Genomic DNA, 26843 nt, shown 5'->3' on the forward strand with positions numbered 1-26843 from the left:
GAGGATGAGAGGAATAGATTTGGTAAATGCACTGAGTCTATTTCCCAGTGTAGGAGCATCAAGAACCAGAGGACATAAGTTTAAGGTGATGGGTGGAAAAGATTTAATAGGAACCTGAGGGGTAACTTTTTCACACAAAGAGTGGTGGGTGTATGGAATGAGCTGCCGGACGAAGCAGTTGAGGCAGGTACTATCGCAAAGTCTTAGCAACGATCAGACAGGTACATGGATAGAATAGTAAGATTAAACGAGAACTTACCAGTTCGAAGTTTGATCATTATTTTATGAGGAGTACGTTGAGGGAATATGTGAAGAACCCCGCCAGGACGCATGCGTGTCATTCTTCAAAGCAGCGGTGTGAAATCACAGATAACTGTAATGACTTAAACATAGTAAGATAAGAGAAAGAAATACCAGTTGAGTATATGATCATGGGTGGGAGCGGAGGGCACGTATTCCCTCAATGTACTCCTCATAAAATAATGATCAAACTTCGAACTGGTAAGTTCTCGTTTAATCTTACTATTTTACTTCGGAGTCACGTGAGTGACTACGTGAAGATTTCAAAGCTCTGTGATTTCATGCCGTGGAAACGAGTCCATGCATCACTCTGCCTTAATGACTGTAGAAGGAATTGTGTCAACATATTTTAGACATAAATCCGACATTGAAATCCATGGTACACAAAATTGCTGGGGAAACTCAGAGGGTGCAGCAGCATATATGGAGCGAAGGAAATAGGCGATGTTTCGGGCCGAAACCCTTGAATTGATTAACACAAATTATAGCCCCTATTTATGGGGTAAATTAAATTACAGAACTTAAATTGTTTCTGCAAATGTTCCAGGTTTAATGACTGGTTTATGATAAAATAGTTGGAATGTTTTTTCCTCTGACCATCCTGCTGCCTTGAGGATTTGGTCCATTGGTACATCCAACTGCATAGCTGCCGATGTAGCTGCAGCCCTGGTGGAATGAGATTTACAATATTAGTATCCACCCCAGCCTGTGTTAGAACCTGTTTCAGCCATCTTGAGATGGTCTGGACCGACACTTTTTTGTGTGGTTGCTTATGGCTGACTAAAAGTGCCTTTTCATTGCCTCTGATGATTTTCGTTTTCTCCATATATAACGACAAATGTTTTACTATACAGAGACGATCATCTGTTAGGTAAGACCTAAATTCGATATTGAGGCCCGCTGATCTCTGTCTGTTCTGTTTCACTAATTCATAAATATGAAACGTAATGTTTTCAGATGAAGAAGTCATGTTGTCCCGACTTAATGTATGTAATGACTGTACCCTTTGTGCCGTGACCAATGCCATTAGCATGACTGTTTTTAATGTCAGTCTATGTAGGGACAGAGCTGTTGCTGGAGACCAATTCCTGAGCATTTTCAGGACAATACTCACATCCCATATTTGGGAGTACCTGGTTCTTGGGGGATTGGTATTAAAAATTCCCCTCATAAGTTTTGTTACCAGTGGGTGAGTTCCAACAGAGTGACGCTCTGTTCCTTGCCATAGATAAGTCGATAAGGCACTTCCGGCGCAGTTGATGGCACTATAACTGAGCCCCTCATCATAATGGAGGCCTGCCAGGTATTCCAGAACAGACGGGATGTTCATATCTCTGTAGGTGATGCTGTTTTTGTTACAATACATCTCCCACTTCCTGATATAGACCAGATACTGTTTTTTGGTGGACTGTCTTTGGGCCGCCGAAATCATGTTTACTGTTCGGTCCGTCAGTCCCAGCTGTAGTAGAGGTATTTTTAAAATCTACAAATTAATAAATTCAAATAGTTATGGCATGGGTGGCTATCCCTTGTTACGGGATGAACCAACAAGTCTGGTCTATTCGGGATGGTGATACATGGTTCTAATACCATGTTCATTATCACTGGGAACCATGGTTGAGTAGGCCAATCGGGTACTACCAAAATACCAGACGCAGAGTCCTGCTGTATTTTCCTTAATACCCGACTGATGAGGCAGAAAGGAGGGAATGCATAAATAAACAATTTCCCCCCAATGCAGCGAAAATGCATCTGTCACCGATGCCCCAGGATCTGGTTCCCATGAAACATAATTTGATAACTGGTGATTAAGCCTGGATGCGAATAGATCGATATCTGGTGTTCCATATCCTGCTGTAATATCAGCAAATACTTTTTATTCAACATCCATGAAGGTGTTATCATTAAATTTGCGTGACCTGGTGTCTGCCACTAAATTTAGTTTACCTGGTAGGTAAGTAGCTGATATCCAAATATCTCTCTGGATACACCACTGCCAACTGGATACACCACTGCCAAATTGTATTAGCCAGATTGTCACATGATGTCGATTTGTTTCCACCCATGTGGTTGATATATGCTACCACGGTGGTATTGTCAATCTGTAGTCTAACATGCTGGTGATATGACCCAGTACAATATGACTTTAGGCCATAGAATGCACCCAACATTTCCAGGTAGTTTATGCCCAGTGTTAGTAATAATGATGCCTCTTGAGCAGTCCATCTACCTCCACAGCTGGAGATGGAATTGGTGGCACCCCAACCAAGTGCACTGGCATCAGTTTGTAGCACCATAGAAGGGTTGCTGATAATGATTGGATTGAAACAAAGCCAAATGTTATCTATCCACCATTTTAGTTCCATTATAGCTTTGATTGGGAGCTTCATTGGTCTGTCAAAATGACCAGCATTGATTTTGAGTGCTTGTATTTTTGCTCTCTGTAAATTTTGGTAAAGTAAAGGTTCAAATTGTGTGGCTGGAAAAGCAGCCACCATTTTGCCAATTACTTTTGCTACCAATCTGATGGACGGTTACTGATGTCAAAGAGGTTATTGCAAGCCTCTATTAAGTCTATAGCCTTTCCCTTTGGCAAAGTCACCGACATGTGAACTGAGTCAATGGTGAACCCCAAATAGTCCATAGTAGTGGAAGGCGTTAATTTAGATTTAACTGGATGGATAATAAACCCCAGTTTTTCAAATAACTGTTTTGTGGCTGTTACAGTTTGTTTGGCCAATTCCAAAGTTTTGCCCACAATAAGTATGTCATCTAGATATGCCATGACCATGTGTTTTCGTTTCCGTAGAAACGCTAGGGCTGGTTTCAAAATTTTAGTGAACAGCCTGGGGGCTGATGTTAACCCATTTGGCAGCGCTCTATATTGCCAACATTGTCCCATCCAGTTGAATTTTAAGTAACATTTGTGGTCACCTCGTATAGGCACTGAATAGTAAGCATTTTTTAATCGATGCTAGCCATGAAGTAACCTTTGGAAATCAATTGTTTAGCAGTAACAAAGGTTTCCATTTTTAAATGAATATATTGTACAAATGTATTCAATTTGGTCAGATCTATGATGATGCGACAACCACCATCTTTTTTGATTTTGGTAAAGATATTGGACACGAATTCTAGCGGTTCATGTTGGGATTTTTCAATTACCCCTTTTGCGTAAGTCCGCTCCAGTTCAGCCTGCGCTTCTGATCTTTCTTTACCGGAAAGTACGAACATTCGGTTCGGTATATGTTGAACTGGAGGGCTGTACTTGTGTATAATTCTATTGTATATCCCTGGATACTGCTTAAATATAAGTATCGGTAGTTAACATACTCCATGCATCCAGAAAGGAGAGTAATCTCCCCCCCCCCCAACCTCCATGCTCCCTGCAATTTGTAGAGAACCAGACCCACCTACCTCCATAGTTACCAGTGGCAGGTTTACTTCTTTTTGTAAATCCTTCGTTGATGTTGAGGCGTCAGTGTCTGGGTTTGTGGTTTGGTTGATGTTGGAGGTTTGCGTATCTTCCAAGAAGGCCGGTCTGGGCTATGGCCTAAAAAAGACTCATGTTTGGTGTACCGGACCTTCGAGCTTTCACCAGTCGGCCTTGTTCTACTGGTGGGTGCGTAAGGGTGCTGTCTATGGCCGTGTGTTGCAAAGCAGTGCCAGTGCATCCTGTTGGTCCTGCGACATGTCCTTCTCATCCATTGTGCGGGTGAAAGCTGTTATCCCCACTGTTTAGGAGTTTCCATATACAATTATTTACTACAAGAAACATTCCGGGATATACAGTTACCCGGTGTCAGGTGTCCTCCAGGTTGTGGCCAGTCTGGTCTGGCTGTATGAAGTTGGACACCATGTCCAGTAGATGTTCTCGTTCCTGCATCCCCTGCACACTTGATTTCTGTTCTGCAAACCCCTCTTCAGGATCAGCCCAGAACTGACCCCCAGTACTCCCCTCTGACGAGGGAGAAGCACTGTGCAGCCCTACAAGAGGTGCTGCTGTGGGTTTTACATAGAGCCCACAGTGACTCGACTCCATCTCCCGGAGCCTGTCACGTTGGAGCAAATGCTCCACACACCGCTCCATCCGGCTCCAGCGCTCACGGTCACTGGCCGCCTGCGGCTGCTCAAAGTCGGACTCCTCTGTGTCCACGACTTTGATGGTTTTTTGTCTTGCCTTACCACCCGGCCGTGGAGTGGATCTGGCCGGTGCGGAGGCGACATCGGGCACAGCTGATCCCATTATAGGTGATTCAAGTGCCGCTGGCCGCTGCTAGCCCACCAGCTTTGTCGCGGCCCGTTGGTTTCTCTACCTGTAATCAGCATGGGAAAACACAAAAAGACCGCAGCTCTTACCTGCAGGTCCTGGTTTAAATTGTCGCTATGGGGGAACGTCGTTCCACCCCGCCTCCTGCCGTTTTCGACTTGTCAAAAGTCGACGGCCCCATCTGAATAGTCTCCCACCCGGCCGTGGTGTTCTGGCCGGCGCGGGACCAAAAGTCGGCACAGCTGATCCCACTTACGGGGCTTGTGCCTTCAGCTGCTGCTGGCTCCCGCAACTTCGCGGTCCTCCCCAGCCAGCTTCACTCGCAGCACTTGTGGACACTATTTTGTCCAGCTACCCCTCCTGTGTAAAAACAGCGCGGGGACAAAAACTACTGCAGAGTAAATCACTTACCTGCAGGTCGCGGTTTCAAACTTACCGCTGCGGGGGAACGCTCCACCCCGCCTGTCGTTTCGCAAGCGTGAAAGTGATATGACACGCTTGCGTCCTGGCGGGGTTCTTCACGTAGTCACTCATGTGACTCCGAAGTAAAATAGGTTTAGAGAGATATGAGTCAAACGCAGGCAGGTGGGACTAGTGTAGATGGGCATGTTGGCTGGTGTGGGCAGGTTGTGCCAAAGGGGCTGTATCCATGCTGTATGACTCTATGTCTCTATGACTCTTTAAGAGGAGTTGAGGTTGGCATAGATCAGCCATGATGGTATTGAATAGCAGAACAGGCATGAGGAGCAGAATGGTTACTCCACCTCTATGGCCTCGTGAGACCAGGCAGCAGGCTGGATATAGGGCCACTTGATTTAAACAACACACCTTTCTTTTTTTAATCCACAGAAGCCACATCAAGATAAAGTGGAAACACCTATCATTGAATAATATCAATGATGCAAATTATATTTGTCTCTATCGCATCTCAAAATGGGTTTTAAATTTTAATCGTTTTAAAATTTGATTTGCTATCTCAGCTGCGAGTTTGGAAATGCTAAATTTAGTGCTGTGAGCATAGCTCACTTTTGGACTACACAGGCTAAATCATGCTATTAGGGTATTAAATCTTCCTGTGCACTTCTATTATTTGAAGCTATTTGCTGAGACACAAATAGATCAATTGAATAAATAGATAAATCAAATACTCGCAGCCTAGGTACAGTGCAGGTTATATAAAGACCACATTTCTCTCAGCGGTCGAACAAAGAAAGACTTGCATTTATATAGCTTCCTTCACATGCTTCTTGCCCATGGAGTACTTGTGGAATTGAGGCCACTGTAGGGAACTGCAAGATCCCATGAACAGCAACATCACAATGATGAAACAATTTGCATATGAATGTGTGTGATATGTTTTGTTTGGGATTTGTGTGTGTTTGTTTGTGTCAGCATATTTTTGTGATCATTTAGTGTGTGTTTGTGTGCAGCTAGGTGTTGCCCTTCATATGTGGATGCGTCTATGTATGCTTTCACTTTATGTGTGCGTGTGTGTTATGTGTATTGATGAGAGCATATAAAGTGAAAGGTGGCATTTATTTCTATGTATGCTTCAGAGGATGGAATCCACCAGCCTTGCCTTACCTGCAGTTCACGGGTGTGCGATCCCACTCTATGTGTTTAAATCCATGCCTTGATACCCAGAAGCTCGATACCCAATGAATGCCGCAATGCCAGGATATATGTGTGTGCGCTTAGGTGGAAAGTGGACCAGGGCATATTGGGAAGATTGGCTTTGATTGCATGTGAGTGTGAGTGTGTGCATATGTGTGTGTGCATGCATGCCAGTGTGAGTGTAGGTACACATGTGTGTGCGCATTGTGCATGCTTGTGTGTGTGTGGGTGGGGAAGGGGAATAGATTTTGGGGAGAGTTGTCTGTGGTTGCATGTCTGTTTATGTATGTCTCTATGTGTCAATGTGCACGTATATGTCTGTGTGTATGTAGGTATGTTACGGAAGTGTACCTATGAACTGTGTGTGTGCACGCCCACGCATGTGTATATGCATGCTTGTGCATTGGATGTGTGCCCAAATGTGTGTGAAGTGTGAGAAGTGTGTAAGATATGCTATGAAGGTGTAATATGTGTGTGTGTGTATGTGTATATGTTGCATGAGATTCAATTCAATTCAATTGCCCTTTATTGTCATTCAAACATGCAAGTTTTGAACGAAATTTCGTTCCTGCAGTCATAACAGCAAAAAAAAGACAAAAACACACAATTAACACAATTCCACATAAACATCCATCACAGTGAATCTCCAAACACCTCCTCACTGTGATGGAAGGCAAAAGTCTTATCTCTTCCTTGTCCTTTGTTCTTCTCCTGCGGTCAGGCAGCCAATCTGCAACGTCGAGGTGACCGGGGCTCCCGATGTTAAAGCCGCGGGCGATGTTAAGTCCTGCAACCGTTTAAGCCGCGCTGGGCGATGTAAGGCCCTGCTTCGGGCCGATTCAAACCCCTCGATTCGGGCGGGCGAAGTTGCCGTTGCGGGAGCTCCAAAAATCGGTCTCCCACCAGGGACCTGCGAGCTCCCGACTCCACCGTCCATAGGGCCCGCGGCCGAAGCTCCGAAGTCGGGTTGCAGCTGCAGCACCACCACAGCTCCGAAGTCAGCCAGTGTACCTATGAACTGCGTGTGTGCACTCCCACGCATGTGTATATGCATGCTTGTGCATTGGATGTGTGCCCAAGTGTGTCAGCCAGATGGTGAGTCCGCAGGGTCTACGGCTGGAGCCCTCAAGTCGATTCCGGTTGGAGGCCATCAGCTCCACGATATTAGGCCCCAACGACAACGGGGAAACGACAAGGGAAAAGTCGCATCCCCAGTTCAGGGAAGAGATTAAAAAGTTTCTCCCACCCGCCCCCCGCCCCCCGCTAAAATAAAACCAAAAACATACTCCCAACAAGACAAAAGAAAGAAAAAAAGACAGACGGACTGCCGGCCCCCGTCATTAGTCGGCATGGTGACATGCACCCTGGTGACACCCCGCGACACCCACAACATGTCGCCAGGGGTCGCCTGTACGGTTGTGAGAGGTCTCCTAGTCTCCCAAACAGTCATAGCGTGTTTCTGGTCGCCGCTGAATTTTCAACATGTTAAACAATTTTGGCGGCCTATAATGGGTGCCGGCAGTCACCGAAAAGGTTGTGTAAGTGGGACAGCCCCTTGTATTGTCCCTAATGTGTAGGATAGAACTATATTTGGAGTTGCTGGTTGTCGGACTCGGAGGGCCAAAAGGCCTGTTTCCTGCTGTATCCCCAAACTAAACTAAACTCTAATGATGTCTCCCACTGCTGAGCAGCTGGTGACCCTCAGTTTCAAGGTTCACAGATGTTTAATGAAAACAATAGACACATGGAGAGCTGGCATCTAGCAGTCAATTTCCTAGATGAACTCCATAAATGATCGGCACCAGTATTCCCAACGCTACAGCAGCTGAACATTGACCTGGGGAGTCAAAGGACACAGAGGTATAGAGAGTAAATTTTAGTTTAATTCAGAGATACAGCTCGGAAACAGGCCCTTCGGCCCACCGAGTCCGCACCAATCAGCGATCTCCATACATTAACATTATTCTACACATACTAGGGACAATTTTACATTTTATACCAAACCAATTAACCTACAAACCTGTACGTTTTGGGAGTGTAGGATAAAACTGAAGAGGGCAGGGAAAACCTATGCAGGTCACGGGGAGTACGTACAAACTTTGTACAGACAGAACCTGTAGTCGGGATTGAACCCAGATCTCTAGTGCTGTAAGGCAGCAACTCTATCTCTGCGCCACCATGCCACCCTCTGTATTCTAAATGCAGCAAGAAACCAGGATGCAGCCTTCCCTACCTTACAGAGCTATCGCTGACATCGGGGTCCCGAGCCAGAACCTCCCCTATGAGTGATCCGAAGGCCGCGTTCTCCCTCACTTCCAAGAAGTAGTTGGGCAAGGAGAATACTGGAGGTTCATCTGCATCGTCCACTGTGATCTTCACGGCGGCCGTGTCTTTGAAGGGCCCCTTGCTGATGAAGCGCGGGTCAATGCGCGTGTTCCCTGCCTCCACCTTCAAGGTGTAGGATTTCTTGATCTCAAAGTTCAGGGCCTGTGGGAAGTGACAAAGATGAATGATTCCACTAATAACTAGAATTAATGCAAGAGCAGAACAAATGATTTTAACACTGATGGATGGAATTTCCTTGGGATTGGTACATCTCATAACAAGTTCACCCAAGTATTAGTGCTCAAAAATAATTAGGTTGTTTTTCAGAGATTATTTATTACACATATTATATTTGGAGAGTGGAAATCTCCTTATTATGCTATTAATATTTTTCCACCCGTATTATAACACTCAAGGCCTTTTCGTTTTTCCCACTCATTCATTTATTGAGGCAATCTATTAAAATGTTGCCAGTCATTACACATACACAGAACCACTTTGTCTCTTCATTATTAAAGATGTGCATGATTATATTAAGTGGGGATCATGCTGTTTTGTTCTACGTTTTTTCTACTGTGATCTTATTGGATAGAAGAGTCAAGTGCTCAAATAATGAACCAATTTAACTTTCATTCAATCTGTAACAAGAGCTCAAAAATAACATAATTAGTGTGCTGTCTTGTAAATTAACCTCTACAGGTATACCGATGTTGTGTCTTAATGTATCCTGAAGGCATTTGTAATGATGTGAGAACATATTTCTTTCATATTCTTTCATGGGAGACCCCTTCCACCCATGCAACGGACTGTTCCAGCTGCTATGGTCAGGCAAACGCCTCCGTTGCCATGCTGTGAGAACGGAGAGGTTGAGAAGGAGTTTCTTCCCAGAGGCCATTCGGACTGTAAACACCAGGGACTAACTTTACTGAACGTTTTTCCTTCCAATATTTAATATGTAAAATAATATGTGTGTGTTTATGATTGTGTTTATAGTTTGTTTGGTTGTTTGTTTGTTTGTCTTTTTGCACAAAGTCCGCGAGCATTGCCACTTTTCATTTCACTGCACATCTCGTATGTGTATGTGACGAATAAACATGACTTGACTTGACTTGACTTATAGAGTCACACAGTGTGGAAACAGGCCCTTCGGTCCAGCCTGCCCATACCGACCAACATGTCCCATCTACACTCGTTCCACCTGGCTGCGATTGGTCCATATCCCTATAAACCAGACCCGGGTTTGATCCTGACTATGTGCGGAGTATGGCGGGCGAATTAGCAAGCCATGCGTGGTGAATCAAAGAGAGCTTTATTGATGAAGTAAAGAGAACAACACACACATGAATGGGGGAAGGCTGTCCGGGGCTCAATACTTATACTAGGGCACACCCCTAAACCCCGTGACAACTCCTTCCTGCCATTACCCAGTTACGTGACCCTACCCCCGACAGCCGAGGGTTCACATAGTGAGTGGCGCCACAGGACCCCCCCAGAACCGGAGGCACAAAAGCGAAAGGGTAGATGAACGAGGCTTTGCCCCCGCACATCCACTAACAGGGATTGGGCCCGGAGGAAACCTGCGCCCAGCAACGGCTGGGAAACGTCGGCCACCGTAAAGTTCCAGGTAAAATGGCATGGGCCAAAAATGAGCGGGATCTTGCGAACTCCATACGTCCATATGGAGCTGCTGTTGACTGCTGTCAGCAAAAGGCCCCGCTTGCCAGAATGAATGTCCACCCCCGATGGGGGTAAAACACTAACCTCCTCACTTGTATCCCCCACAAAACGTTGTCCAGAGTGGCGATCCCACACGTAGAGGCGTTGCTTCAGGCCGACCACCACAGTGACTACTAGCGGCCGGTCCTGGCCTTTCCCAGATACGAGCAGGGCGGGCGGCACTGACGGGCTGCGGGACCCCAGCGCTGGTGGTAGTAACACCACCTCTCCTTACCGGGGTCGTTCGGGACAGGCAGTGCAGGGCCTGGTTTCTAGATACGCGATCGATCGACCCACCGCCCTGCTGCGTGGCTTGCCACAGCTCGTCTGCACGCTCTGCTAGCAGTAAGGGGTCTGCAAAATCCTCACCCTCGAACAGCAGGCGGATGTCGTCCGGCATCTGCTCCAAAAAGGCGTGTTCGTAAAGCAGACAGGGCCGATGCCCATCCATGAGGGGGAGCATCTCGCTCATGAGCTCTAATGGCTTGCGATCGCCGAAGCCGCCCATTTGCATAAGCCGCGCTGCACTGTCTCGGCGGCTGAGCCCAAAGGTCCACAAGAGCAGCGTTTTAAGGCCCTCATATTTGTCCTGATCCGGCAGCGCGCGTAGGTAAAGGACCAGGCGACTGGCCGTCTCCTGATCCAAAGCGCCAACCACATAGTAGCACTGGGTGTCGTTGGCCGTTATCTGTCAATCGTGGAACTGGGCCTCGGCTTGTTGGAACCGCACCTGGAGCACGATGTCCAGAACATGCGCAGCTTCAAGGAGACAGCATTCTGCTGGGCCAGAGTGTCAGCGACCTCGGGCTGTTGAGGTTGATCGTTGTCTGCAAACATAATTGAAATCCAAACTGACTGGTTTGGATCGTCAGGGTCACAAATATGGCAGGCAAATTAGCAAGCCATGCGTGATGAATCAAAGAGATCCTTATTGATGAAGTAACGAGAACAAAAAAAAAAAAAAGGATATAGATAAGCTAGGTGAGTGGGCAACAACTTGGCAGATGAAATTTAATACTAATAAATGTGAAGTCATTCACTTTGGGAAAAAAAATGATAGGGCAAGTTATTTTCTAAATGAGGAGGAGCTGCGTTGTAATGCAACGCAAAGGGATCTAGGGGTATTAGTACATGAATCACTGAAAGTTAGTATGCAGGTGCAGCAAGCAATCAGGAAGGCCAATGGAGTTTTGGCCTTTATTGCTAGGGGGATTGAGTATAAAAACACGGAGGTCTTGCTGCAGCTGTACACAGTATTAGTGAGACCACATTTGGAATACTGTGTACAGTTCTGGGGTCCATACTTAAGAAAGGATGTACTAGCCCTGGAGGCAGTGCAGCGAAGGTTTACAAGATTAATTCCTGCAATGAGGGGATTGACATATGAGGAAAGGTTAAGTAGGCTGGAACTCTACTCTTTGGAGTTTAGAAGAATGAGAGGCGATCTCATTGAAACATATAAGATCGTGAGGGGCCTTGATCGGGTGGATGCACCGAGGATGTTCCCAATGATCGGGGAAACTAGAACTAGGGGACATAGTTGCAGAATAAGGGGGGGCTCTTTTAAAACTGAGATGAGGAAGAACTTCTTCACCCAGAGGGTGGTTAATTTATGGAATTCACTGCCCCAGGGAGCAGTGGAAGCAGAAACTTTAAATATATTTAAGACTAAAATAGATGTTTTTTTAGCTGCCAAGGGGATAAGGGGCTACGGGGAGAGGGCAGGGATATGGACCTAGGTATGGTTAGTATAGTAAGACCTGAGTGATCTCCTGGACAAGTGTCGATCGCCTGGATTGGGGTCGGAGAGGAATTTCCCGGATTTTTTTCCCGAATTGGACCTGGGTTTTTATCCGTTTTTTTGCCTCCCCCAGGAGATCACGAGGTTCTTGGGGTGGAGAGGGGTGATAGCGGTATAAAGGGGAGGGTAGTGTCTTGTGTTCTGTGTCTTGTGTCTACTGTTTGTGGGTAAGTGTGTCTGTTTAGTGTTCAGCCATGAGCGAATGGCGGTGCGGGCTCGACGGACCTGGTGGTCTACTCTCGCACCTACTTTCTATGTTTCTATGTTTCTATGTTTCTATCATACGCGAATAGGGAAGACTGACCCGGGGCTCTATACTTATACGGGGGCACACCCCTAAACCCCGTGACAACACTTTCCTGCCATTAACCAGTCACGTGACCCTACCCCCCGACTGCTGAGGGTTCGCATAGTGAGTGGGCTTCCCACTGGGTGGCACCACAGCAGTCGGTGTGGAGTTTGCATGTTCTCCATGTGATGGTATGGGTTTTCCACAGGTGCTCTGCAGAGTTTCTTCCCACACTCTAAAGACGTACAGGTTTGCATGTTAATTGGATTTGATAAGTTGTAAAATTGTCCCTAATGTGCGTAGGTTAGTGTACAGGGTAATTGTTGGTTGGCGCGGACTTGGTGGGCCGAAGGGCCTCATAGTATCTTGAAAATGTAAAGTCTAAAGTGTAAATCGTCATTGCATCCAGCATTTCAAACCCTTCAAGACCTTTGCATGTTTTTATAAGGTCTCTTTCCAATCTTCTGAACTCTCAAGAATACAAACCCTATCAACTCATACAGTTCTACTCACACTCCCCTCCCCCCCCCCTTGCCACATTCTGCCACACTACTTGCTTGAACAATTCCACTGCTCACCACATTGAATCCCTCTCCAGATCACACCTTCCCTAGCCAACAATGGACCTGGTCTTATCTCGCCTCCACACCCTGTCTTTAGACCAAAGAAAGGTCACAACTCAAAACATCTCATATCCTTGTACTTCAGAGATGCAGCCTGACCTGCTGAGTTACTCCAGCACTTTCGTATAAACCAACAGTTCTTTGTTTCTACACATGCAGTAAACCCACCATTCCTGGAGCCAATTTAGTGATCTCCACTCCACCTTCTCTATGAATTTTTTAGTGCATCATTTCTTAGATGACACTGAAACTGTGCACATCACACCAGGTGCATGCTCACTAAGGTCCTGTACAATTGCAAGAACACATTCTCAGCCCTCCTTTGATAATAAAGTCTGCAAAAAAATGCCTTGTTAATCATTTATTGCACCTGCATGCCTGCCTTCAGCGACTTTAGTACAAACATACCCAAGTCCGTTTGAACATCTACAATATCCAATCTCTCACAGTTTAACAAATGCTCTGCATTGTTTGGATATATAAGGTGTCCCTAATGCAAGTGCTTGTAACCTGGACAACATTTAAAGGACATTTGAACAGGCAGATAGACACAAAATGTTGGAGTTACTCAGCGGGTTAGGCAGTATCTCTGGAGAAAAAGATTAGGTGACATTTCGGGTTGAGACCCTTCTTTGGACAGGCGTGTGGATAGGAATAGTTTTGAGGGATTTGGGTCAAACGCAAGGAAATAGGACAAGCTTAGACAGACGTCATGGAAAATGTGGGTTAAGAACCTGTTTCCATGCTGCATGACTCTATGACACTAAATGAACCATCTATTCATTATCTTCCCAGCCAAGTCCATCAGAACCTTAATTTTCAATAAGACCAACTCTTATCTTTATCAATTCCAATGAACATTCAGCATGGACGAATTGGGCCAAATGGCATGTTTCCATGCTGTATGACTCCATGACTCCATGACGTAGTTTTTAGTTTTAGGTTTCGTTTTAGAGATACAGCACAGAAACAGGCACTTCGGCCCACCGAGTCTGTGCCAAACAACAATCATCCCGCACACTAGTTCTATCCCACACACAAAGCACTATTTATAAAAGTCAATTATCCTACAAACCTACATGTCTAGGAGGAATCCAGAGCACCCGGAAAAAACCCATGCAGTCACAGGGAGAACATGCAATCTCTGTACAGACAGCACCCATAATCAGGATGGAACCAGGATTCCTGGCACTGTGCAGCAGCAACTCTTTTCTCCAGGTTATCTCCAGGTGTTCCCAAGACATATAGGTTTGCTTACACGCTCCCAAGACATATAGGTTTGCAGGTTAATTGCCTTATGTAAATTGTAAATTGTCCCTGGTGTGCAGGATAGTGCTAGTGTACAGGTTGATCGCTGGTCGGCGCAGACTCGGTGGATCAAACGATCTATTTTCACACTGTATCTCTGAAGTAGAAGTAAAGTAAAATGAAAACCAAGACTGCAGTGTTAATCTACCATGGCAGCCTAACCTTGTTGCAAACCATAATAACCTTTCCACATTGCTCTGAAGTGTAAGAATAGCTAGGTACGGACAGAATATTGTGCATTTATGTCATAAGGAAAAACATGAACAATTTCCTATCTAAATCTATATCTGTTTATTATATAAAACATGTATACGAAGTGGGGATAATGGCTTGGAGACAATTGGTTTTTCACAGTAAGAAGCAGCCAACCTAATCAAATACTTGTCCCACCACCGGTCATTCCTTCTTCTCCATCAGGCGGAAGGAACGGAAGCTTGAAGGGCGTGCTACCTGATTCTGGAACAGCTTCTTCCTTTCAGTTATCAGGATCCTTAATGGTCCTTCCATAACCATATAACCATATAACAATTACAGCACGGAAACAGGCCATCTCGACCCTTCTAGTCCGTGCCGAACACATAATCTCCCCTAGTCCCATATACCTGCGCTCAGACCATAACCCTCCATTCCTTTCCCATCCATATAACTATCCAATTTATTTTTAAATGATAAAAACGAACCTGCCTCCACCACCTTCACTGGAAGCTCATTCCACACAGCTACCACTCTCTGAGTAAAGAAGTTCCCCCTCATGTTACCCCTAAACTTCAGTCCCTTAATTCTCAAGTCATGTCCCCTTGTTTGAATCTTCCCTACTCTCAGTGGGAAAAGCTTTTCCACGTCAACTCTGTCTATCCCTCTCATCATTTTAAAAACCTCTATCAAGTCCCCCCTTAACCTTCTGCGCTCCAAAGAATAAAGCCCTAAAGCCCATAAGCTAGGATACTGTCCGGTTCACCTCTACCCCATTGCAGACATTGGACTTTGGCTCTGGAACTGGTGCGCTGTAATGCTGAGAATTATATTCTGCACTCTGTATCTTCCCCTTTGCTTTGCCTATTGTACTTGAGTTTAACTCGATTTTATTTAATTAAACCCAAACCTAGTTTAAATTAATTTAGAGAAAACTGGTCCCTCAGACCACCGAGTCCATGCCTTTCACCAATTGCCCATTCACTCAGCTCAGTGTTATCCCATTTTCTCATTTACTCCCTGTACACAAGGGGCAATTTACAGAGGGTCAATTAACTTACAATCTTGCACATCTTTGCAATCTGGGAGGAAAACGGAGCAGACATAATGTGTGGAAAGGAACTACAGATGCTGGTTAATACACAAAAGGCCACAAAGTTCTCAAGTAACTCAGCGGGTCAGGCAGTATCTCTGGAGGAAAAGGATGGGTGACGTTTGAGTTTGGGACCCTTCTTCAGATCAGGTCCAGACCAGAGAAGGTTCACCAGACTGATTCCTGGGATGTCAGGACTTTCATATGAAGAAAGACTGGATAGACTCGGCTTGTACTTGCTAGAATTTAGAAGATTGAGGGGGGATCTTATAGAAACTTACAAAATTCTTAAGGGGTTGGACAGGCAAGATGCAGGAAGATAGTTCCCGATGTTGGGGAAGTCCAGAACAAGGGGTCACAGTTTAAGGATAAGGGGGAAATCTTTTAGGACCGAGATGAGAAAAACATTTTTCACACTGAGAGTGGTGAATCTCTGGAATTCTCTGCCACAGAAGGTAGTTGAGGCCAGTTCATTGGCTATATTTAAGAGGGAGTTAGATGCAGCCCTTGTGGCTAAAGGGATCAGGGGGTATGGAGAGAAGGCAAGTACAGGATACTGAGTTGGATGATCAGCCATGATCATATTGAATGGCGGTGCAGGCTAGAAGGGCCGAATGGCCTACTCCTGCACCTATTTTCTATGTTTCTATGTAACATCACCCATTCTCTTTCTCTAGAGGTGTTGCTGGACCCGCTGATTTACTCCAGCACTTGGTGTTTATCTTAGGAAAACAGTGCACCTGAAGGAACCCCACGTAGTGACAGGACGAATGTATTGCCAGATCTGACTGGATAGCATGCAGAACAAAACTTTTCACTGTACTTCGGTACACATGACACTAATAAACCTAAACCTAAAAAGGCATAGTGATTGTTAAACCTGCCACTCAAAGTGTTTGGTTTGTGGAAAATAAGAGATTATTTCTGGCCTTTCTAGCTCCACTGAGAATATGCCAAGGTCATTTTCTCAGCTGAGTTGGTCTCTCCATGGAATACAACCTATGTTTCTCATTAGCTGGCACATAAGCAGAGTGTGAACCTTGTGTGATTTCACTATTTGTGTGCTAATATTGCCAGGGAAGTCTTAAGTAAGTGCAAGACAGCTTCTTTCTTTATTCCTTCCATAAGCTAGGGTACTGTGCGATTCACCTCGACCCCATTGCGACATTGGACTTTGTCCATGGTACTGATGCACTACATTGCTGAGAACTATATTATGCACTCTATATCTTGGCATTCTGTACAAAATGGACCAGCATTCCAACTAGCCATCAAAATAATCCTTTCCAAGGTGGGAGCAGTTGTCAGCTTTCCAGAGATATGTTTGGGTTTAGGTTATAATTGGCATATGTAAATTGACCATATGCGTAGGATAGAATGAGTGTAAGGGTGATCATGGTTGGCACGGATATGGTGGGTTGACGGACTGTTTCCATGCTGTATCTCCAAACTAAATTAAGCTAAAGTAAACTTGCCGGGCTTTGTCCTGCTCCTACAACCCCCTCCTCACATTTCCAGCGTTCCTCCCTCCCTATTGCATTCAAGGGTCTCGACCCAAAGCAACATCTGTCCATTCCCTCCACAGATGCTGCCAGACCCACTGAGTTCCTCCAGCACTATATACTCTGCAGCACCCTGCAGGAACAGAGATGATGCAATGTGCACCGAAAAATGTGGCAGGGATATTGATTTTTCAAAGCATGATTGATCACTGAAGGACACAAAGTGCAGGAGTAACTCTGCAGGTCAGGCATCACCTCTGGAGAAAGACAGACACACAAAGCTGGAGTAACTCAGCAGGTCAGGCAACATTTCTGGAGAAAAGGAATAGGTGACACTTTGGGTCGAGACCCTTCTTCAAACTAAGAGTCAGGGTAGAGGTAAATGAGAGATATAGACAGTGATACAGAGAGATATAGAATAAATGAATGAAAGTTATATAAATAAGTAACCGATCAAGAAATGGTCCATTGTTGGCTGTGGGCTAGTTATACAGACAATTAAAGTCACCAGGACAACAGTGAAACTAGTACAATGATTAGAGTTAGTGGTAACATGAGGGGGAACTTCTTTACTCAGAGAGTGGTAGCTGTGTGGAATGAGCTTCCAGTGGAAGTGGTGGAGGCAGGTTCGATTTTATCATTTAAAAATAAATTGGATAGGTATATGGACGGCAAAGGAATGGAGGGTTATGGTCTGAGTGCAGGTAGATGGGACTAGGGGAGAATAAGTGTTCGGCACGGACTAGAAGGGCCGAGATGGCCTGTTTCCATGCTGTAATTGTTATATGGTTACAGAGTGGGGGAGGGACGGTGAGAGAGGGGATGCAACGATTACTTAAAGTTAGAGAAATCAATATTCATACAGCTGGTCTATAAGCTGCCCAAGCAAAATATGAGATGCTGTTTGCATGTTCAAAAGTTAGAAATATTCAATTTTTAATGCAGATTGTTATTACTGTAATTAATGCTCAAATTCTCTATCTTGAGTTTAATGACCAAATAAAATTAATTGGGAATAAGATGGTCAACAATGGTAGCAGTTCACAAGTACTGAACATTATCAGGAAATTGAACGACCAAGCTGCAATGATAGTCAAATTACATAATCATAAAGACACACAGCTCAAAAACATGCCCTTCAGTCCACTGTGGAAATAATCCTTCGGCCCACCTTGCCCACGCCGACCAAGATGTCCCATCTACACTAGTCCCACCTGCCTGTGTTTGGCCCATATCCCTCTAAACCTGACCCATCCATGTACCTGTCCAAATGTTTCTTAAACATTACGATAGTACCCGCCTCAACTACCTCCTCCGACAGCTCATTCCATACACTCACCACCCTTTGTGTGAAAAAGTTACCCCTCAGGTTCCTATTATATCTTTCCCCCCTCACAAACCTATGTCTTCTGGTTCTTGATTCTCCTACTTTGGGCAAGAGATTCTGTGTGTCTACCGGATCTATTCTTCTCATGATTTTGTACACCTTATGTGTTAATTTGTAAACCAGCATCTGCAGTTCCTTGTTTCTACATTTCTGTGCTTCAATCACTGCTGCAGAAAACTCCTTTAGATACTCCGAACAAAGTCTGCCCTGTATAAGCCTTTTGCACTGAGCAGAAGCTTCTAGGTTTTAAGTTTTGAATTTTTCCTTTTGATTTCCATTCCCACTCCTTCCACTGTTCAGAGAACTCACCCTTTCCGAAAAGGTTGGGGGGAGAAGTAGTTTTCAAAACAGAAATTGTTAAATAATTGAGAAGCAAATGAAATACGGGGCTATGGAGGTATGGCAAGTGCGATTAATGTGAAACGTCTTCAACAGTACAACCAGAGGTTGCATTCGAAAGCAAAAAAGGGTCAAATTGTCTTATTTTCTATCCCCTCTAGAAAGAATCAGCTGGCTCTGTTATTTCACTGCAATGGGGACATTAAGCTGGTAACTATTACCTTGGTTTAATGGACCATTTAAATGGATAAATGGAGGGCACTTTCCACAGTGGGTCTCAGTTACAGAAACATAGTGGAGAGAGGGATGGGATTGGCAGGTCAATGATCCAGGGTGCTGGAGGTAAGGTAGGATAGGAGTTTTGTTTTTGATTAGATCACCCCCTCTGCCCCTGCGCTCCTTGCTTGCCCAACCTCTCTTAATAGCTCAGGACCTCGAATCCTGGCAATATCTTCATTATTCTTCTCTGTACTCCATCCAGCTTAACGGCCTGTCCCACTTAGGTGTCCTTGGCATGCAAATTACGCGACCTCGTGGTCGCGTAGAGCCGAGACGGTCGAGCGAAGGTCGGGCGTGATTACATGCGTACGCACAGCTGTCTGGAGCGCATTACATCATTTGAAGATGGACACAAAGCTGGTGTAACTCAGCGGGACTGGCAGCATCTTTGGAGAGAAGGAATGGGTGATGTTTCGTGCCGATACTCTTATTCAGTCTGAAAAGAAGGGTCTTGACCTGAAACGTCACCCATTGCTTCTCTCCAGAGATGCTGCCGATCCCGCTTAGTTACTCCTGCATTTTGTGTCTATCTTCAATTTTCTTGGCCCCGTTCTGGGAGTAGAAGTGGAGGCGGATTCGGACTGCAATAGCCGTGAGCCCCGAGTCCGGCGATTGTTTGCCTGCTTCTGCTGATATTGAAGGTGAGACGTTGCGTCGCGCCAGGGTCTTGGGCCTGTCCCACTTTGGCCGTCAGTTCCGCGACAGGCCGTTGGCGCGCGAAGATTTCGTACACTGCAAGAATTTCGGAGCCCCGCGCGATGTCGGTACTGGGCCCACACAACTCCACACCCCTCCGCGCTTCTAAGTGGGACCGGCCCCGCGCGGCCATACGGTGCCCGTACGCCTCAAGCGACCATGAGGTCGCGTAATTTGCGAGCCAAGGCGCGTAAGTGGGACATGCCCTTAAATGACATCCTTCCTATAGCAGGGTGACCAGAACTGAACACAATACTCCAAACAAGTTTTCACATAGATAAAGATACGAATGGTCCACAACTTTAAGTCCTGACTTGGGCCAAAGCAAGTTTTGGTGTTTTGGGGCAGGAGCCGGCCAAGGTTGATTGGAGGAGGTTACTTGCAGATAAAGGGCTGAAGCTTCATTGGTCAGACTGCATTTGGAATATTGTGAGCAGTTTTGGGCCACATATCTGAGGAAGGTTGTGCTGGCGTTGGAGGATCCAGAGGAGGTTTACGAGAATGATTCCAGGAATTATTGGATTAATATATGATGAGCATTTGATGGCACAAGCCCCGTCCTCATTGGAGATTAGAAGGATGAGGGGGACCTCATTGAATCTTACCAAATATTAAAACAACTGGATAGAGTGTATGTGGAGAGGATGTCTCCACTAGTGGCAGAGTCTAGGACCAGAGCTTGGACCAGAATAAAAGGACGTACCTGTAGAACGGAGATGAGGATGGATTTCTTTAGTCAGAATGTGGTGAATCTGTGGAATGAATTGCCACAGGCGGCGGTAGAGGCCATTTCAATTGATATTTTTAAGGCAGAGATTGACAGATTCTTGATTAGTACAGGCGTCAGAAGTTATGGGGCGAGGACAGGAGAATGGGGTTAAGAGGGAGAGATAAACTAGCCATGATTGAATGGCGGTGTTGACATGATGGGCCGAATGGTCTAATTCTGCTCCCATAACTTAAGAACATGTCTGGAAAATGGAAGGATTTTGCAAGTGCGATAGGTAGAGTTCTAGGACTTGGTGTTCCTGTAAGAGTGAAGGGCCAGGCAGACAGGATTGTATTTCTAGCATGTCTAACATATTCTCATTCCACATCCATCTCCCCACTAATGTCCTGATATAGGGGTTGTGCAAGTTACAATGCTCTATGTGTCTTCTGTGTGTCTTTTTAAGTCTTTTTTAAAAAAATTAAATTTTTTAATTTTTAATTTTAATTTTTAACTTAACTTGACTCTCTGAATAGCCGCACAAGAGTTCCTATGTGTGTAAGCACAAATGGCAAATTAAGTTTTTGACCTTTGACCTTTGACCTAATGCTTGCTACAACATTCGTGGGAAGGAATTAAGGTCATAGAGCTTGCATACTTTTTTAAGAGCGATGATTCCTTCCTGAGTCTGGGAGTCTGTCGTGATTTCAAACACGTCCAAACCATCTCCATCGATAATCTCGTACAAAGATCTGGCGTTCTGTCCAGTATCCCGATCATTTGCCTTAACTCTTCCAACAATATCTCCAACGGGCATGTCCTCAAGCACAGACAGATGATAAAGACCTGAAAACAAAGAAACCCAAATTATCAGTGTATCAAGTCATAGAGTCGTAGAGCATGGAAATAGGTCCTTTGGCTCAACTTGGCCACACCAACCAACATGTCCCATCTACACTGGTCCCATGATTTTGTACACTATAAGCTCACCACTCATCTTCCTGCGCTCCAAGAAATAGAGCCATAGCCTGTTCAACCTCTCCCTGTAGCTCAGGCCCTCAAGTCCTGTTTACATCCTCGTAAATCTTCTCTGCACCATTTCCAGCTTGACAATATCTTTCCCATAACGTGGTGTCCATAACTGAACACAATACTCTAAATGTGGCCTCATCTTATGCGACATCTTATATAACTGCAACTTCTATAACCGCAACATCCCAACTTCTATACTCAATACTCTGACTGATGAAGGCCAATGTGCCAAAAGCCATTTTGACCACCCTATCTACCTGTGGTGCCACTTTCAACAAACCATGTATCTGTACTCCTAGATCCCTCTGCTCTACAACATTCCCCAGAGCCCTAGCATTTACTGTGTTCGTCCTGCCCTATGTCAACGATGTTCAGAAGAGAACAGAGGAAACATTAGATACCAATTCAGATGGCGCTCAAGCCAGGTGAATTGCCCTGCGTGCTGGTCCCAGAAACGGTCGAGCAATAACCCATTATTACAACCGCTCCATTCTTTTAGCATTTCTTACTTTAACTATATTCTTCTTAATCTCCTTTCAGTTCTGACGATTCTCCGACTCCCTGGACCAAAAGATCTGCCGGACCATATCTTGGCGCCACGAGGACACGACCAGCGAGACCTACCATGACCATCGAGACCTATGTCTCGATCTCCCAGAGCAAGCAACTGAACCATCTTATCAACAACTAGAGAGCAGTCCTGAGCCACCATCTAGCTCATTGGAGACACTCGGACTATCTTTAATCAGACTTTACTGGACTTTATCTTGAACTAAACATTATTCCCTTTATTCTGTTTCTGTACACTGTGGACGGCACAATTGTAATCATGTACAGCACTGGATAACACGCAACAAAAAGCTTTTCACTGTACCTCGGTACACATGACAATAAACTAAACTAAACTAAACTAAAACTCTTATTGCAAATTTGACCATTCATCTGGGGATTTCCCTGATCTTTTATGAGCACAACAATTTGTTCTCTGTTTAAAAAAAAAAATCAGCTGGAAGAACTCAGTGGGTCAGGCAGCATCCGAGGAGGAAAATAGACAGATGACATTTCAGGTTGGGACCCTTCTTCAGATTTCTCACCTGCTATTTTGCAATTAATATGACTCATCGGTACAGATATGTAGATCCAAGGTAAATTATGTTGTGTTAGTTCTGCTCTTGGCATACTGTATGGGTAATTTTGGAAGTAATGCAAATTACATTTTGCAGTAAAGACAAGTGGAAAGCACAATGTTCAGTTTGCCAGTACATTTACAATAAAAAAAGAACATTAAATTCTGAGAATACTCAGCGGGTCAGACAGCAGGTTGAATATTCATTTCTAAGCAACAAGCATATTGGAACACCAATATGCGCAAGACCTCTCCAAGTCACACACCAACCAAACTTGGAAATACAGCCTCAGTCTGCATCCCTAATATAGAAAATCGGAGCAGGAAAATGCCATTATTCCCTTAAAGCCTGTTCCATCGATCATCAGGCTTTAGCTGATTTTCTATCTTTAATGGCAGGGCGGCACAGTGGCACAGCGGTAGAATTGCTGCCTTACAGCACCAGGGACCCGGATTCAATCCTTACTATGGGTGCTGTCTGCACAGAGTTTATTCGTACTCCCCATGACTGCTTGGGTTTTCTCCGAGTGCTCCGTTTTCCTCCCTCACTCCAACGACGCACGGGTATGTAGGTTAAATGGCTTCAGTAAAAATTGAAAAATTGTCCCCAGCATGTGGGGTAATGTTAGTGTACAGGGATCGCTGGTCAGTGCGAACTTGCCAAAGGGCCTGTTTCCACGCTGTATCTCTAAAGTAAACTAAAATGGGAAATTGTTCATGCTTGCAAGATTACATAAAGAAGATTAATAATGGTGAGAAATTGATGTTCTTTGAGGTGGCTGGTGCACAATTTAGCATGAAATCACTAAGCGACCCAAGATGGAATATGAGGTGCTGTTCTTCTAGTTTACATGTGGCCTCACTCTGGTAGTGATGGAGGCCCAGGATCTGCGGATCTGCAATCGTCCCAAGGTTCTCGAGGGAGAAGTAATGGTTGAAGAATCCGACACAGCATGCAACACCTTTACACATCTTTACACAACATCTTTACCCACTGAACAATTACTGTTGCACTTTACAACCTAGGACTTATCCCACTTTGTACAGTTTCTGAATCTGACTTTAGAGGTTAGTGAAACAGCATGGAAACAGGCCCTTCGGCCCACTTAGTCCATGCCGCCCAGTGATCACCAGTACTATCCTACACTCTAGGGACAATTTACAATTTTTACCGAAGCCAATTAACCTGCAAACTTGTACGTCTTTGGAATGTGGGAGGAAACCAGAGCACCCGGAGAAAACCCATGAGGTCACAGGGAGCACGTAGAAACGCTGTGCAGACAGAGCTCATAGTCGGGATCAAACATGGGTCTCTGGAGCTGTAAGGCAGCAACTCTACCACTGTGTCACTGTGCTGCCCTTGAAACGACTATAGCCTGTACATGATTACAATCAATCTAATCTTCAATAGAGGAACACAGAGAATTGTTTGAGATTCAAGTGTTGTTCAAATGATTAATTTAACGACTCTGCAGATTGAGAAGAGTGCAACCTAGATATATTATTCTAGAATGTAGTCCTTTGTTCAACCAGATAGGAAAGAACTGGAGATGCTGGTTTAAATCGAAGTTAGACACAAAATGCTGGAGTAACTCGGCGGGACAGGCAGCATCTCTGGAGAGAAGGAATGAGTGATGTTTCAGGTCGAGACCCTTCTTCAGACTGAAGACATTGAGATCATATTTCATCATAATTTATATTTTGAATCATCTCCACCATCACCGCCTAGTATTTAAGGCAATGCTTCGTGCTACAGGTGTCAGGATTTGGGTACCCATCCACCCACCGGTATCGTGGCTCAGCGAAGAGAGGCATTTAATTAAATGCCACGGGTCAGTGTAATTGGTCAGTTTAGGTTGTACAACAACTTCATTTTAAAGCAAAACGCTTTTTTAGCTCAGCAAAATGCATTTTATTTAGTTTAGAGATACAGTGCAGAAACAGGGGCTTTGGCTGATCGAGACCATGCTGACGATCGATTAACCTTTCCATGTTACCCCACTTTTGCATCGCTCCCTATTAGGGGCGGCACAGCAGCGCAGCGGTAGAGTTGCTGCCATAAATCCAGGTTTGATCCTGACTATGGGTGCTGTCTGTAGGGAGGTTGTTCGTTCTCCCTGTGACTGTAAGGGTTTTCTCTGGGTGCTTCAGTTTCCTTCCACACGACAAAGACGTGCAGGTTTTATAGGTCAATTGGCTTCTGTAAATTTTCGCTAGTGTAAAGGGTGGAACTAGTGTACGGCTGATCATTGGTGGTCGTGGATTTGGTGCGCCGAAGGGCCTGTTTCCATGGAATGGATGGAATGGAATGCTATTTATTGTCATTCAAACCTAGGTTTGAACGAAATTACATTTACTACAGTTTTTTACATCCTCCAGCGGACGATGGTTTTTTAAGAAATTAGATATTTCTCATGAATAACACAAGTGACAGGAGGATGGAATTAAGGACTTTCCCACCCCCTCCCCCACAAACACTCGGGAAGTTAAACTGACAATGAAATGGTGGTACACAAAAATGCTGGAGAAACTCAGCGGGTGCAGCAGCATCTATGGAGCGAAGGAAATAGGTGACGTTTCGGGCCGAAACCCTTCTTCACACTGAATGGTGGTTCTTTGTGCTCCAAGAAAGTGATGTATTGTTTTCCTGGAGATTGTTTGAGGACCATAATTTATTTTTTAATCTACATTTATCACCTAGACTTGCGAGAGTAAGCCACAATTTCTAAAATGTCTGATGACATAAAATCTGGCGCTATAATGAAGTGGAAAGCAGACAGTGTGCTTGCAGCACGATATAGGCTGGCAGGTTGGACCGGTAAAGGCACATGGAGTTTGATGTAGAGAAATGGGACGTGATGTGTTTTGTTGGGTCGGATGAAGAGAAGCATTAGAGAATGATGGATTCTGTTGTAAAAGAGCACTGGGGTAAGGGGAGTGCAGGTCATTGAATGTGGCAGGGGTCATTTGTGAAAACAGCTTATACCGACCTGAAATGTCACCTATCAATGTTCTCCAGCCTGACCCGTTGAGTTACTCCACCATTTTGTGTCTTTTTTTTTTTCTCCCTATGGCTTAGTCCCTCAAATCCTGGGTCCAGAAATAATTTCCAAATATCATTCACACCATGAAGTGTAACAGTTATGAGACTCCATGAGAGATGCTGGGCTTTGGAATAGAGAAGGCTGAAGAGAGATGTGACAGAATCAAATTTTCTACTGGACTTTATCTTCCATTAAAAATCATAACCTTTATCATACAGAAGATAGATACAATAATCTGGAGTAACTCAGGACAGAAAGGTCAGTATGGGAATGGGAAGGGGAGTAAGATGTGATGGAGACTTTAGACTTTAGAGATACAATGTGGAAACAGGCCCTTCAGCTCACTGAGTCCGTGCCGACCAGTAATCACACCCATATAATAGCACTATCCTACACACTAGGGAAAATTGACAATTATTAACAGAAGCCAATTAACCTACAAACCTGCACACCTTTGGAATGTGAGTGGGAACCGGAGAACCCGGAGAAAACCCACGTGGTCAGAGGAAGAATGTACAAGCTCCGTACATACAGCACTCGTAGTCAGGATCGAACCCGGGTCTCTGGCACTCCATTGTTGCCTTCAAGAGGGAAATGGACAAGTTCATAAGTTCATAAGTGATAGGAGGAGAATTAGGCCATTCGGCCCATCAAGTCTGCTCCGCTATTCAACCAACCGCTTTCCCTCTAAAAACCATTCTCCTGCCTTATCTCCATAACCCCTGACACCCATACTAATCAAGAATCTGTTAATCTTTGCCTTAAAAATATCCATTGACCTGGCCTGCACAGCCTTCTGTGGCAATTAATTCCACATTCATCACCCTCTGACTAAAGAAAATCCTCCTCATCTCCTTCCTAAAAGAATGTCCTTTAATTCTGAGGCAATGACCTCTGGTCCTAGACTCTCCCACTAGTGGGAGCATTCTCTCCACATCCACTCTATCCAGGTCTAGAGAGGGTGGAGAGCCACATGGCTTCCTCCATGCTCTGACTCCTTACGCTGAAGTGAGAGCAGAAACAGGTCTTGTTGCAGAGGTATGAGTGGGTGGCCTCACCAACCAAAGTATCTGCATCTGTGGCACTCCAAGGTGGTGTAGCGCCTGGTGACCCAAGCCTCCGAATTCTCTGAAGAAGGGCGACAGGGAGAACTTGAGTTCCTCCAGCACTTTGTGATTTGCTCAAGATTCCAACACCT

At 45.0% G+C, this 26843-nt stretch overlaps 1 protein-coding gene across 1 annotated transcript in view; it reads right to left on the bottom strand.

Annotated features, from left to right (window-relative positions):
* LOC116982590 (cadherin-8-like) overlaps positions 1-26843 on the bottom strand; it is a 201581-nt gene that overhangs the window by 44372 nt on the left and 130366 nt on the right. Inside the window, exons 6-7 of the mRNA XM_033035865.1 lie at positions 21102-21289; positions 8418-8671 (exon numbers count right to left, since the gene is read on the bottom strand). Of these exons, the coding sequence (XP_032891756.1) occupies positions 8418-8671; positions 21102-21289 (442 nt within the window). The remainder of the gene's footprint in view (positions 1-8417; positions 8672-21101; positions 21290-26843) is intronic.

Source organism: Amblyraja radiata, chromosome 17 (assembly GCF_010909765.2).
Source record: "Amblyraja radiata isolate CabotCenter1 chromosome 17, sAmbRad1.1.pri, whole genome shotgun sequence".
Classification (NCBI taxonomy): Eukaryota; Metazoa; Chordata; class Chondrichthyes; order Rajiformes; family Rajidae; genus Amblyraja; species Amblyraja radiata.